Source organism: Lethenteron reissneri, unplaced genomic scaffold (assembly GCF_015708825.2).
Source record: "Lethenteron reissneri isolate LAM-NWPU_2019-01 unplaced genomic scaffold, ASM1570882v1 scaffold_187, whole genome shotgun sequence".
Lineage (NCBI taxonomy): Eukaryota > Metazoa > Chordata > Hyperoartia > Petromyzontiformes > Petromyzontidae > Lethenteron > Lethenteron reissneri.
Genome location: NW_026891630.1, coordinates 6,641 through 19,960, shown reverse-complemented (window position 1 = coordinate 19,960; position 13,320 = coordinate 6,641). Strand labels below are relative to the sequence as shown.

The 13,320-nt window shown below is 48.7% G+C and overlaps 1 protein-coding gene across 1 annotated transcript; it reads right to left on the bottom strand.

The window, feature by feature from the left end:
• Positions 1-3,640: 3,640 nt before the first annotated feature.
• LOC133339535 (gastrula zinc finger protein XlCGF17.1-like) lies at positions 3,641-12,524 on the bottom strand. Its single transcript, XM_061547640.1, has 3 exons — positions 12,453-12,524; positions 12,074-12,146; positions 3,641-6,332 (listed from the first exon to the last, which is right to left on the bottom strand). The coding sequence occupies exon 3, from the start codon at positions 6,302-6,304 to the stop codon at positions 5,225-5,227; it is 1,080 nt and encodes a 359-aa protein (XP_061403624.1). The 5' UTR covers positions 6,305-6,332; positions 12,074-12,146; positions 12,453-12,524; the 3' UTR covers positions 3,641-5,224.
• Positions 12,525-13,320: the final 796 nt, after the last annotated feature.

Below are 13,320 nucleotides of genomic sequence, written 5' to 3'. Positions count from 1 at the left end.
AGCAGGTGACATGACGTCACTCGCGGGGTACAATGACATTCCCCTCTCACAATGAGCGGCTCTCAACTCGCGACGACTTTCATGAATAAATTATGTTAATGAGCGCCAGTCACCGGGCGTGGCTTTGCCCAAATAAGGATTGGCACTGGAACAGTTATCGGCAGCGGCTGGGTGGATGTGACGTCACGCTCAAGAGCACGGTGGTCGGGTGGTGAGTGACATGACGTCACTAACGAGGCACATTTCCCCCTGGCGTTTGACGCCGATGAGGTCACGCTGAGCGGTGACGTCAGAGAGCGGGGTCGGAGTTCAAGTTTGTTGACAGAAAGGGAGCGGCAGTGTCGACTCAGCCTCAAACGAGTCCCCGGTGCGGTGTGTAGTCAACATCGCCAGCACTGGGGAGACAAAGGCGGCCGGGCGTGGTGCTGGCCACCCACCCCCCCCTCGTGTGCCGTGACGTGGCTTGGCTCTCCAGCACACCGCTGGCGACATTTCACGATGACATTTTCACGTCCATGAAAAGACAATCGCCATACTAACCTAGGTCGTTTTTTGGCAAAATTTACCCAATTTTCCGAGCTTTGTTTTTCTACTAAAAGTGCATTCCTTGGTTGTGTTTAGCCTGAGTAGCCCATATATTATGTAAAAAAGTGGGGAATTTCATGCATGAAATTTTCGAATATAAAAAAGTTAATCGGCATACTGTGCCGATTTTTAGCCCAAATAAGCCCAACTTTCACAGCTTTATTTTTGGACGAAAGTTAAGTCCTCTATTGTATTTACCCTTAGTATGCCATGTATTAGATTAAAAGTGGAACATTTTATGATGAAATGTTCACGTCCCAATATAGAAAATCGGCATACTAACCTAGGCCGTTTTTGGCCAATGGCCAAATTTTTACAGCTTCATTTTTCAATAAAAGTGCAATCCTCGGGTGTGCTTAGCCTTAGTATCCTATATATTACGATAAAAAGTGGGAAATTTCACCATTAAAATTTTTAGTAAAAAAATAAAATCGGCCAAAATTGGCCAAACTTTCACAGCCTTATTTGTCGAAAAAAGTTCATTGGCTCCATTGTATTTAGCCTTAGTATGCTATGTATTAGATTAAAAGTGGAAAATTTCACGATGAAATGTTCACGTCCCAAACAGAAATCGACATACTAACCTCTACCGTTTTTGGCTAAAATTTTACGACTTTTACAGCTGTATTTTAAAATAAAAAGTGCATTCCTCGGTTGTGTTGAGCCTGAGTAGCCGATATATTACATTAAAAGTGGGAAATTTCACCATGAAATTTGAAGTAAAAAGATCAAATCGGCATACTTTACCAATGCCGTTCTTGGGCAAAATTCGCTACATTTCCATAGCTAGATTTTTCAAGAAAAAGTGAATTCCTCCATTTTGTTAAGCATTAGTATGCTCTATGTTACTTTAAAAGTGGGACATTTCACCAAAGGAAATGCCCCACACCAGGCCCTGGCTCCACAAGATACCACCCTTATGGCGTTCTTGGTTTTGTGCCCAAGTGACACATTTGCTGCCAACCTGCTCTACCATTAAGTTCCCTCCGACTATACACGGACTGCTAAAAACATGGAAGCGAAGTGCTGCTGACGGTGAATCGGATGCCTTAGGACGAGTCTACACAGTTCATTCCAACAATCAGCAGTGCTACTTTCTCCCAATGCTTCTCCATGTTGCCAAAGGGCACACATCTTTTCAAGACCTATAAACAGTGGAACGAGTTGTCTGTCAAACATACAGGAAAGCTTGCAATCTTCGTGCAATTCTTGCGCATGATCACCTTATTCATAAAGCTTTGACAGAAGCTTCTGTTGGTCAGTCCCCTTTCCAACTGACATTGCTCTTCTGCATGACTCTTCAAGTTTGCAGCCCATCTAACCCCATGGGACTCTGGCAAAAATACAAAGAGGGCATGAGAGAGGACATCCTCCACGGAGCTCAATAACAAGATACTAACCTGGACGTCAACTTTTCTGATGTTATCTTCAAACAGGCCCTCATCCTCCTTCACGACAAACTGCACTCCATTGCTGGGAAATACTTCACGTCTATGGGACCACCAACACCCTACAGGGACAACCTGCATGCTCTTGCTCAAGAGATACTACGTGAAATATGCTATTATGCTTGACAGATTCTTAAAAACTTTAGGAAAATTAACCAAAGCTGATGGATGCACAAATAGAAGCCTACACGGAAATCTTGGAAGACATTGAGACTACAAATCGAGTCATTTTTATCCTTGATGCACCTGCCAGTACTGGGAAGACCTTTGTTTTAAAACTGCTCCTCGCAAAGGCTTGCCAGAGAGAGAAAATTGCTCTAGCTGTGGCATCACAGGGGATTGCTGTGTAAGTCGATGTGTGTGTGTATTTGAGTCCATATGTGTGTTTAGGTAAATGTGTGTGTGTAAGTCGGAGTATCTGTGTCTTTTTTGCCCAGGCAATGCCAGATGTTTGTGTGTGTACGTCGATGTGTGTGTAAGTCCAAGTGTGCATATTAGTCCATGTGTGTGCATGGCTTCATGTGAGTCACTGTGTGTGTGCGTCTATCTGTGTCAGTTGATGTGTGTATGTACATCGATGTGTGTGTGTGTGTTAGTCCATAGGTGCTCGCTAACAGCACTTGACCCGACAGTCTGTTAAGGCTGTATTGGGGATCTTTGTCTTTGTGTATTGGGAGCAAGTTTGAGTGGCGTGTAGTCGTGGGAGCTGAACGGGCGCCTGCTGCTACTGACAATCGTTGACTCCGGTGGGACAGACGCTGATAGACAGACACAGACAGACAAGACAGGCGGACAGACACAGCCAAGAGGAGCAGAGAGACACAGAGACGACATAGACAGAGACAGGCAGAGAGAGAGACACATAGAGGCGAACAGACACAGACGGACAGCGAGATGTTGAATCGAACTCACTGAACTCGCTCCATTGAAAGAGATTCCTCGATCTTTGCCCATCCCCAGAAGTCGTTCTCGTTTCTATTAATTTCATTGTGTGTGGTGTGTAGTGTAAGCAATGTGGGATATCGATGTACACGGACATGAACAAGATCAGCAGACAAGACGTCTTTCATACTCTTTGGTTCTTTCAGTAAAGTCACGTATGTAGAACAAATAAAATAATAAATAAATCACGAAGTTTCAATCGCAACACGAGCGGTCGTCCTCAGGCGACAACATCCAGACATTGTCGCGGCAGAAGTCACGTGAGCTACAGCTGAGCATTGTTGTAATGCGGTGGGCTCACGCGAAATTGATTTCTGTAAGACGAAGGTACTTTGAAAACCCACTGGCGATGCTCTTATATATAAGCGCACAACTTTATCTATCTGTGATGAATGCTGCACTTTCCGTCGTTTTCATGCAGGGGGCGCTGTAACCCTACGCGCCCCCTGCATGAACGACGGAGGCACAGTGACAGACGTTCGATCACGTTGGAATCGATCTGCAGACGGCGGTCTTCTGGCACGGCCAGCTCTGTGTCGCCTCATCTCCACCTCGCGATCCCAACCAGGTGAAAGTCCGCATCGAACCGAATCCCCGGCAAGGCCATCTACTTCACGACTAGAGAAAATTCACACAAAATGTCGTTTTCAATGAAGTCTTCCAGATGTAAAATATAAGCTTTTAATTAAGTACAATTATCTAATTCAAAAACATAATACAATTCAAAGTTGTTTCATTTTAAAACTTCAAAACGGAGCATCGGGTGTTTGCGTGGATGCGTCGTTCGTGGACAATTTTCTTCGTGACTTTCCTGGCCCAAGGCCGTAAACGGTTGAGGGGCACCGCAGGCGGTCCGGCTTGCTTCAACCCCATGGTTGTCAACATCCAGACATTAATCGGCAAGGACCATTTCTTGTCCTAGTTCGCCAACAAATATAAGACGTCATGCAAAATTCTAATGAGTGTTGTTGTGGAGAATGTATCTACTAGATGTGCTCTGCCTTGTAACCGAATACAAATCTGTACCAAAAATGCATTCCAAATGTGCTCTTAAAATGACCTCCTTGCTATGAAGCAGATCAGCAGACACGACATCTTTCATTTATCGATCTCTCCACGAAACAAATGAATGTTTTACACAAACTATAACTAGCACAGACTTCTGGGAGCGCGTCATTGATTCAGTGCAAGCCACATGTGGACCCTTATTGGTGCACAGCGTCTCAACAGCAGCCGGGCTTGTTTCAACCGATAGTTAGGGACATCCAGACATTAATCAGTAAGGAGTATTTCTCGTCCTAGTTAGACAAAATCTACGTCAACACGTAATGCAAAATTATAATTCGTGTTGTTGAGAATGTATCTCCTCTACGTGTAACTTTTAAGTGGTTTGCCTTGTAACTGATGAATGATACGAGTGTGCTCGCTATTTTAAAGACAATGAGTTGCTCCAGAGGGAGATGCTTCCTGAAAACACAAAAATACCCTTTGACCTGTATCACAAGAACAATGAGTCTCACCTGAGTTATCTGTACAGGTTACTTGCAAAACACACACTGTGTCCTAACATGACTCATTCAAAGTTTGACCCTTGTAGACAAAAGGTTACATGTACGCACACCATCAGACAAGTATTCATTCTAAATTCGTGACAGGCATATTAACAAAATTTAATGACTGCACTGAAATATACTGCATTAGGTTACATCGCATTAACAAGCTAATTAAAAAAATACGCACCGTCTGCTTAACAGTGTATGTACAACATACTAATGCACCATTCAAAACGAGTAGGCCATTGCATGCTGGCGTCTGGGTCAAAATTGATCAAAAAAATTCTAAACATTACCTACAAACTCCACAACCGAGATGCCACATCAACCATCGCCCCCTACTGACAGGCTCTTGTCCACGTGCAGGCCGGTGCATGGCCACCACCTTGTGCCACACAGGGGCAGCTGCTACTTGGGGATGCTCTTAGAGTGTTTGAAAAGAGATACGATACAAAACTCCGAATTGCCGAGGCAATTAAGCAAGCACCATATAAATGCAATTATGATAACATAGTGAATGCTTGGGAGCTTATTGGCTCTCGCTCCTAGTTAGAGATCTACCCAACACACAGGTCCACAAAGACTGGCCGCTCTTACCCTGCAGGTTGCACCTAGGAACTGAGTGTTCAACTTCACATTATTGTCATTAAAGGCCTGTGACAAAGGTGCATCTATTGGAGCGACATCGTTTCAGGCTTACACATCTACCGGGTCTCCATTCGACTTTGTACTGTCTCGGAGGAAGTCCACCCACACCTCCACTTCCACAAACTGCTGGGAGTTGCCTCGCTCTGCCTCACAGTCAGAATTCTCCTCCTGCTTCACGTTGCCTCCATCGATGTGAAAGTCCGATTTTGGAGTTGAATCTTCATCTTCACATTTTACCTTCACTTCTTCGCTCTTTACCATCACGTCTTCACATTCCACCTTCACCTCTTCATATTTCACCTCGATTTCTTTGAAAGTGTCCAGGCTGGGATGTTCTTCCGGTTCTTGTTTCATGAGGGATGGGCTCATTGCAGAACTTTGACTTTCACAAGCTGATTTCAGACTCCACTCCTGGTGGATCTTCTGATGCTTGTGTGTTCTCTGGTGTCTTTGAAGATTTGGTGAAAGTGTAAACGCCTTCTCACACACACCGCACTTGAAGGGTTTTTCTCCCGTGTGTGTTCTCTGGTGTATTTTAAGATCAGATGAACGTGAAAACGCCTTCCCACACACACTGCACTTGAAGGGTTTCTCTCCCATGAGGGTTCTCTGGTGTTTTACAAGAGCAGATGAATCTGAAAACGCCTTCCCACACAAAGTGCACTTAAAGGGTTTCTCTCCCGTGTGTGTTCTCTGGTGTCTTACAAGAGCAGATGAATATGAAAACGCCTTCCCACACAAAGTGCACTTAAAGGGTTTCTCTCCCGTGTGTGTTCTCTGGTGTTTTACAAGAGCAGATGACTGTCCAAACACCTTCCCACACACACTGCACTTGAAGGGTTTATCTCCCGTGTGAGTTCTCTGGTGTGCTACAAGAGCAGATGAATGTGCAAACGTCTTCCCACACACACTGCACTTGAAGGGTTTCTCTCCCGTGTGTGTTCTCTGGTGTTCTACAAGAGTAGATGACCGTGCAAATGCCTTCCCACACACACTGCACTTGAAGGGTTTCTCCCCAGTGTGAGTTCTCTGGTGCAGTGTCAAATGTGCAGGACGATCCGTGCTGTATGCACACCGGTCGCATTGATGCCTTTTTGCACCGAGCTGCGCCGAGTGCCTTTGCTCCATGAGACCACTTCTGCAGAGGCAGCGACAGCTGCAGACAGAAACAAAGAATATCCACACCATCTACACGTCAGTATCGAGGCCCAGAGGAATGCATATACACAGTCACACGTGACTTACACGTCTATAATTATTCATATATTTATGATATAGTAAAAAAAAGTGTCCCAAATTCATCACACGGGCTGTTATGGCACACAAAGAGAGGCCAAATGGTCATAAACATGCCTGGAAGCCCTCGTATCTTCAAAATGAACGTTAACCCAAAACTCAGCACACAATTTCAGCTGTCTGGCTTCTAAATAAATGTTTATGAAAGCTAAATTCAGCTGACATAGCAAAGGGTGTTGAAAATAATACTATTTGTGTCACGCACAAATGCATAAATTAATGTTCAATCGCAACTTAAAGGTGTGAAGCCAGGCACAGATGTCCTTGATTGCTGGGATGAGCAGTTCCGACTTCAGCTGCTGCACGTGTGTGCTGTGATCACTTCCTGACTCCATTCTTACAAAGAGTTCCAGAGGAATCTTAATTATGGAGCTTTCGTGACTGCAGGAATTATTCTTTGGTTCTTTCGGTTAAGTCACGTCTAAAGATAAAATAATGAATGAAAATAAAAGCATACTGCTTTTATTTTAATTTATTATTTTATCTTTAGACGTGACTTAACCGAAAGAACCAAAGAATAGTTCCAGAGGAAAAATAAAATAAACTACTGTTTTGATATAACCTCTGTGCTCAATAAAGTTAATAGACTTTACTGCAAATACAAACTTGACACTGTCACACACTCAGAGGTGGAGCCAGGATTTTCAGGTAGGGGGGGGAAACCCCTCCAGCAATGAAAAATTACAGGAGTTGTTAGTAAGTAAGGAGTTGTTAGTGAGAAAGGAGTTGTTAGTAAGAAAGGACTTGTCCCTTGCTTTTCATTCGACGTGTGTGATCGTCATCGCGCTCGCTGAACGTGTTGATGCCTTCAGGAAAGAAAAATAGACTTTGTATTTTGGGGGGGGGGGGGGGAAATGACCATGACGTATGTGGCATCAACCCGCATCACACCTGAGCTAAGCGCTCTGCAATGCTTACCCCCCTACCACATGGCTCTTCGCGCGCCGTACTTCTACAGCTGCCGATCCCCGGGTTTCCCCTCCACATGTAGAGAGTGAACACCACCACGCGTCTAGAGTGACCACCACCACGCGTCCAGAGCGAACACCGCCACGCGTCTAGAGTGACCACTGCCACGTGTCTAGAGTGAACACCGCCACGCGTCTAGAGTGAACACCGCCACACGTCTAGAGTGAACACCACCACGTGTCTAGAGTGAACACCGCCACGCGTCCAGAGCGAACACCGCCACGCGTCTAGAGTGAACACCGCCACGTGTCTAGAGTGAACACCGCCATGTGTCTAGAGTGACCACTGCCACGTGTCTAGAGTGAACACCACCACGTGTCTAGAGTGAACACCGCCAAGCGTCTAGAGTGAACACCGCCACACGTCTAGAGTGAACACCGCCACGTGTCTAGAGTGAACACCGCCACGCGTCCAGAGCGAACACCGCCACGCGTCTAGAGTGAACACCGCCATGCGTCTAGAGTGAACACCGCCACGTGTCTAGAGTGAACACCGCCACGTGTCTAGAGTGACCACTGCCACGTGTCTAGAGTGAACACCGCCACGTGTCTAGAGTGAACACCGCCAAGCGTCTAGAGTGAACACCGCCACACGTCTAGAGTGAACACCGCCACGTGTCTAGAGTGAACACCGCCACGCGTCCAGAGCGAACACCGCCACGCGTCTAGAGTGAACACCGCCATGCGTCTAGAGTGAACACCGCCACGTGTCTAGAGTGAACACCGCCACGCGTCTAGAGTGAACACCGCCACACGTCTAGAGTGAACACCGCCACGTGTCTAGAGTGAACACCGCCACGCGTCCAGAGCGAACACCGCGACGCGTCTAGAGTGAACACCGCCATGCGTCTAGAGTGAACACCGCCATGCGTCCAGAGCGAACACTGCCACGTATCTAGAGTGACCACCGCCACGCGTCTAGAGTGAACACCACCACGCGTCCAGAGCGAACACCGCCACGCGTCTAGAGTGACCACTGCCACGTGTCTAGAGTGAACACCGCCACGCGTCTAGAGTGAACACCGCCACACGTCTAGAGTGAACACCACCACGTGTCTAGAGTGAACACCGCCACGCGTCCAGAGCGAACACCGCCACGCGTCTAGAGTGAACACCGCCACGTGTCTAGAGTGACCACTGCCACGTGTCTAGAGTGAACACCGCCACGCGTCTAGAGTGAACACCGCCACACGTCTAGAGTGAACACCGCCACGTGTCTAGAGTGAACACCGCCACGCGTCCAGAGCGAACACCGCCACGCGTCTAGAATGAACACCGCCATGCGTCTAGAGTGAACACCGCCATGCGTCTAGAGTGAACACCGCCACGCGTCTAGAGTGAACACCGCCACGCGTCTAGATTGAACACCGCCACGCGTCTAGAGTGAACACCACCACGCGTCCAGAGTGAACATTGCCACGCGTCTAGAGTGAACACCGCCACGCGTCCAGAGTGAACACCACCACGTGTCTAGAGTGAACACCACCATGCGTCCAGAGTGAACACCGCCACGCGTCTAGCGTGAACACCGCCACGCGTCTAGAGTGAACACCACCATGCGTCTAGAGTGAACACCACCACACGTCCAGAGTGAACACCACCACGCGTCTAGAGTGAACACCACCACGTGTCTAGAGTGAACACCACCACACGTCCAGAGTGAACACCGCCACGTGTCTAGAGTGAACACCACCACGCGTCTAGAGTGAACACCACCATGCGTCTAGAGTGAACACCACCACACGTCCAGAGTGAACACCACCACGCGTCTAGAGTGAACACCACCACGTGTCTAGAGTGAACACCACCACGCGTCTAGAGTGAACACCACCACGTGTCTAGAGTGAACACCGCCACGCGTCTAGAGTGAACACCACCACGCGTCTAGAGTGAACACCACCACACGTCCAGAGTGAACACCACCACGCGTCTAGAGTGAACACCACCACGCGTCTAGAGTGAACACCACCACGCGTCTAGAGTGAACACCGTCACACGTCTAGAGTGAACACCGCCACGTGTCTAGAGTGAACACCGCCACGTGTCTAGAGTGAACACCACCACGCGTCTAGAGTGAACATCGTCACGTGTCTAGAGTGAACACCACCACGTGTCCAGAGTGAACACCACCACGCGTCTAGAGTGAACACCACCACGCGTCTAGAGTGAACATCGTCACGTGTCTAGAGTGAACACCGCCACACGTCTAGAGTGAACACCGCCACGCGTCTAGAGTGAACACCACCACGCGTCCAGAGTGAACATCGCCACGCGTCTAGAGTGAACACCGCCACGCGTCCAGAGTGAACACCACCACGTGTCTAGAGTGAACACCGCCACGCGTCTAGAGTGAACACCGCCACGCGTCCAGAGTGAACACCACCACGTGTCTAGAGTGAACACCGCCACGCGTCCAGAGTGAACACCACCACGCGTCTAGAGCGAACACCGCCACGCGTCTAGAGTGAACACCGCCACGCGTCTAGAGTGAACACCACCACGTGTCTAGAGTGAACACCACCACGTGTCTAGAGGGAACACCGCCACGCGTCTAGAGTGAACACCACCACGTGTCTAGAGTGAACACCGCCACGCGTCCAGAGTGAACACCACCACGCGTCTAGCGTGAACACCGCCACGCGTCTAGAGTGAACACCGCCACGTGTCTAGAGGGAACACCGCCACGCGTCTAGAGTGAACACCACCACGTGTCTAGAGTGAACACCGCCACGTGTCTAGAGGGAACACCGCCACGCGTCTAGAGTGAACACCACCACGTGTCTAGAGTGAACACCACCACGTGTCTAGAGTGAACACCACCACGTGTCTAGAGTGAACACCGCCACGTGTCTAGAGTGAACACCGCCACGCGTCTAGAGTGAACACCGCCACGCGTCTAGAGTGAACACCGCCACGTGTCTAGAGTGAACACCGCCACGCGTCTAGAGTGAACACCGCCACGCGTCTAGAGTGAACACCACCACGTGTCTAGAGTGAACACCACCACGCGTCTAGAGTGAACACCACCACGCGTCTAGAGTGAACACCGCCACGCGTCTAGAGTGAACACCGCCACGCGTCTAGAGTGAACACCGCCACGCGTCTAGAGTGAACACCACCACGCGTCTAGAGTGAACACCGCCACGTGTCTAGAGTGAACACCGCCACGCGTCTAGAGTGAACACCACCACGTGTCTAGAGTGAACACCACCACGTGTCTAGAGTGAACACCGCCACGCGTCTAGAGTGAACACCGCCACGCGTCTAGAGTGAACACCGCCACGCGTCTAGAGTGAACACCACCACGTGTCTAGAGTGAACACCACCACGTGTCTAGAGTGAACACCGCCACGCGTCTAGAGTGAACACCGCCACGCGTCTAGAGTGAACACCGCCACGCGTCTAGAGTGAACACCACCACGCGTCTAGAGTGAACACCGCCACGCGTCTAAAGTGAACACCGCCACGCGTCTAGAGTGAACACCGCCACGCTGTTGACGAGCCTCACCTTAAATTTCGATTTAAAGCTTTCGTGACTGCAGGGATTCATCTTCTTGGTTCTTTCGGTAAAGTCACGTAGAAGGGAAGTAATAAAATAATAAAAATAAAACATAATAAAACAATTCTCACGACGTTTCGGCCACAACGCAAGCAGCCGTCCTCAGGTGAAAACCAGGTCCGTCGAGGCGACAGAGTCTGAATGAAACAGCACACGGGCTTAGAGCATATATATAAGCTGGGCGCATTGACAAAGGAATTTGCATATCAACAGGAATTTAGCATATTTATGGGAAATGCAGGAATGTAATTAGTACTGCATATGCATGTGCATTATGCAGGATTAACAGCATCAAAGGGAGCTGCAGCTACTGCTGCTGCAGAAGTTGCTGCTGCTGCTGCAGTTTCTGCTGCTGCTGCAGTTGCTGCTGCTGCTGCAGCAAGTGCAGCAGCAGCAGCAAGTGCAGCAGCAGCAGCAAGTGCAGCAGCAGCAGCAAGTGCAGCAGCAGCAGCAAGTGCAGCAGCAGCAGCAAGTGCAGCAGCAGCAGCAAGTGCAGCAGCAGCAGAAAGTGCAGCAGCAGCAGAAAGTGCAGCAGCAGCAGCAAGTGCAGCAGCAGCAGCAAGTGCAGCAGCAGCAGCAACTGCAGCAGCAGCAGCAACTGCAGCAGCAGCAGAAACTGCAGCAGCAGCAGCAACTGCTGCAGCAGCAGTAGCTGCAGCTCCCTTTGATGCTGTTAATCCTGCATAATGCACATGCATATGCAGTACTAATTACATTCCTGCATTTCCCATAAATATGCTAAATTCCTTTTGATATGCAAATTCCTTTGTCAATGCGCCCAGCTTATATATATGCTCTAAGCCCGTGTGCTGTTTCATTCAGACTCTGTCGCCTCGACGGACCTGGTTTTCACCTGAGGACGGCTGCTTGCGTTGTGGCCGAAACGTCGTGAGAATTGTTTTATTATGTTTTATTTTTATTATTTTATTACTTCCCTTCTACGTGACTTTACCGAAAGAACCAAGAAGAGGAGCCTCACCTTGTTGCAGAGGTGTGGACTCGAGTCAGACTCGAGTCATGGATTTGAGGACTTCAGACTCGACTTGGACTTGCATAACAATGACTTTGTCCCACCTCTGCCTTGTTGTTGTTGTTGGCAGGTCGCTTCTGAAAACAAGAGCGGTACAGCAGCTCAAGCGGGCGTGGCCTGGTAAAAAATGAAAAAAGAAACTGTGTTAGTATAGAATATTTAAACAAAGGTACAAAGTGGCGATCCGGGTCAAGACAAATTAAACTTAAGCGAGAGAATTGAAGCGAACGCCATCAGGCGAGGGCAGGAGGCACTAGGCCCCGCGTTGTAAAGTTCCACCCTGCACATCGCTTCCATGCTCGCTGCTACTCAATTGACATCCCTACGAGAGAGAGCAAGGCTCTACCTCGGTAAACAACAACAACCACCACAACAACCACCACAACAACAACCACCACAACAACCGCGATGAGAATTTCTCACCTCGGATTGCAGTGCGAGCGCGGAGCGGCAACTTCCTGGTCCCTCGTGACGTCACGAGGTGACATGACGTCACTTGCAGGACAAGACACTCTCCTCCCACAATGAGCGGCTCTGCAACTTAAATAAATTATGTTAATGAGCCGCCAGTCACCGGGCGTAGCTTTGCCCAAATAAGGATTGGCACTGGAACAGACATCGGCCGAGCGGAGGTGACGTCACGCTCAAGAGCGCGTGAGTTGGGTGGGGTGAATACCTTGGTGACATGACGTCACTAGCGAGGCACACCTCCCCCTGGCGTTTGACGCCGATGAGGTCACGCTGAGCGGTGACGTCAGAGGGCGGGGTCAGAGTTCAAGTTTGTTGTTGTTGGCAGTGACGTGCTGAGCGCTGCGCTCCGCACCGACCAGCCGAGTTCCATTCCCGCTCGTGGCCAACGCCGCCAGTGACACTTTCTGAGCCGGTCCTGAGCCTCCTCTACGTCTAATGTTACTTGTCAGTGTCTCATTATCCTAGTAGCACAAGTAGCTACTAATGTTACGTGTCAGTGTCTCATTAACCTAGTAACACAAGTAGCTACTAATGTTACTTGTCAGTGTCTCATTAACCTAGTAACACAAGTAGCTACTAATGTTACTTGTCAGTGTCTCATTAACCTAGTAACACAAGTAGCTACTAATGTTACTTGTCAGTGTCTCATTATCCTAGTAGCACAAGTAGCTACTAATGTTACGTGTCAGTGTCTCATTAACCTAGTAACACAAGTAGCTACTAATGTTACTTGTCAGTGTCTCATTAACCTAGTAACACAAGTAGCTACTAATGTTACTTGTCAGTGTCTCATTAACCTAGTAACACAAGTAGCTACTAA

What these genes read in the sequence shown, in the direction of transcription:
- LOC133339535 (XM_061547640.1), bottom strand. Translation starts at nt 6,304, where the DNA reads ATGGAGCAAAGGCACTCGGCGCAGCTCGGTGCAAAAAGGCATCAATGC.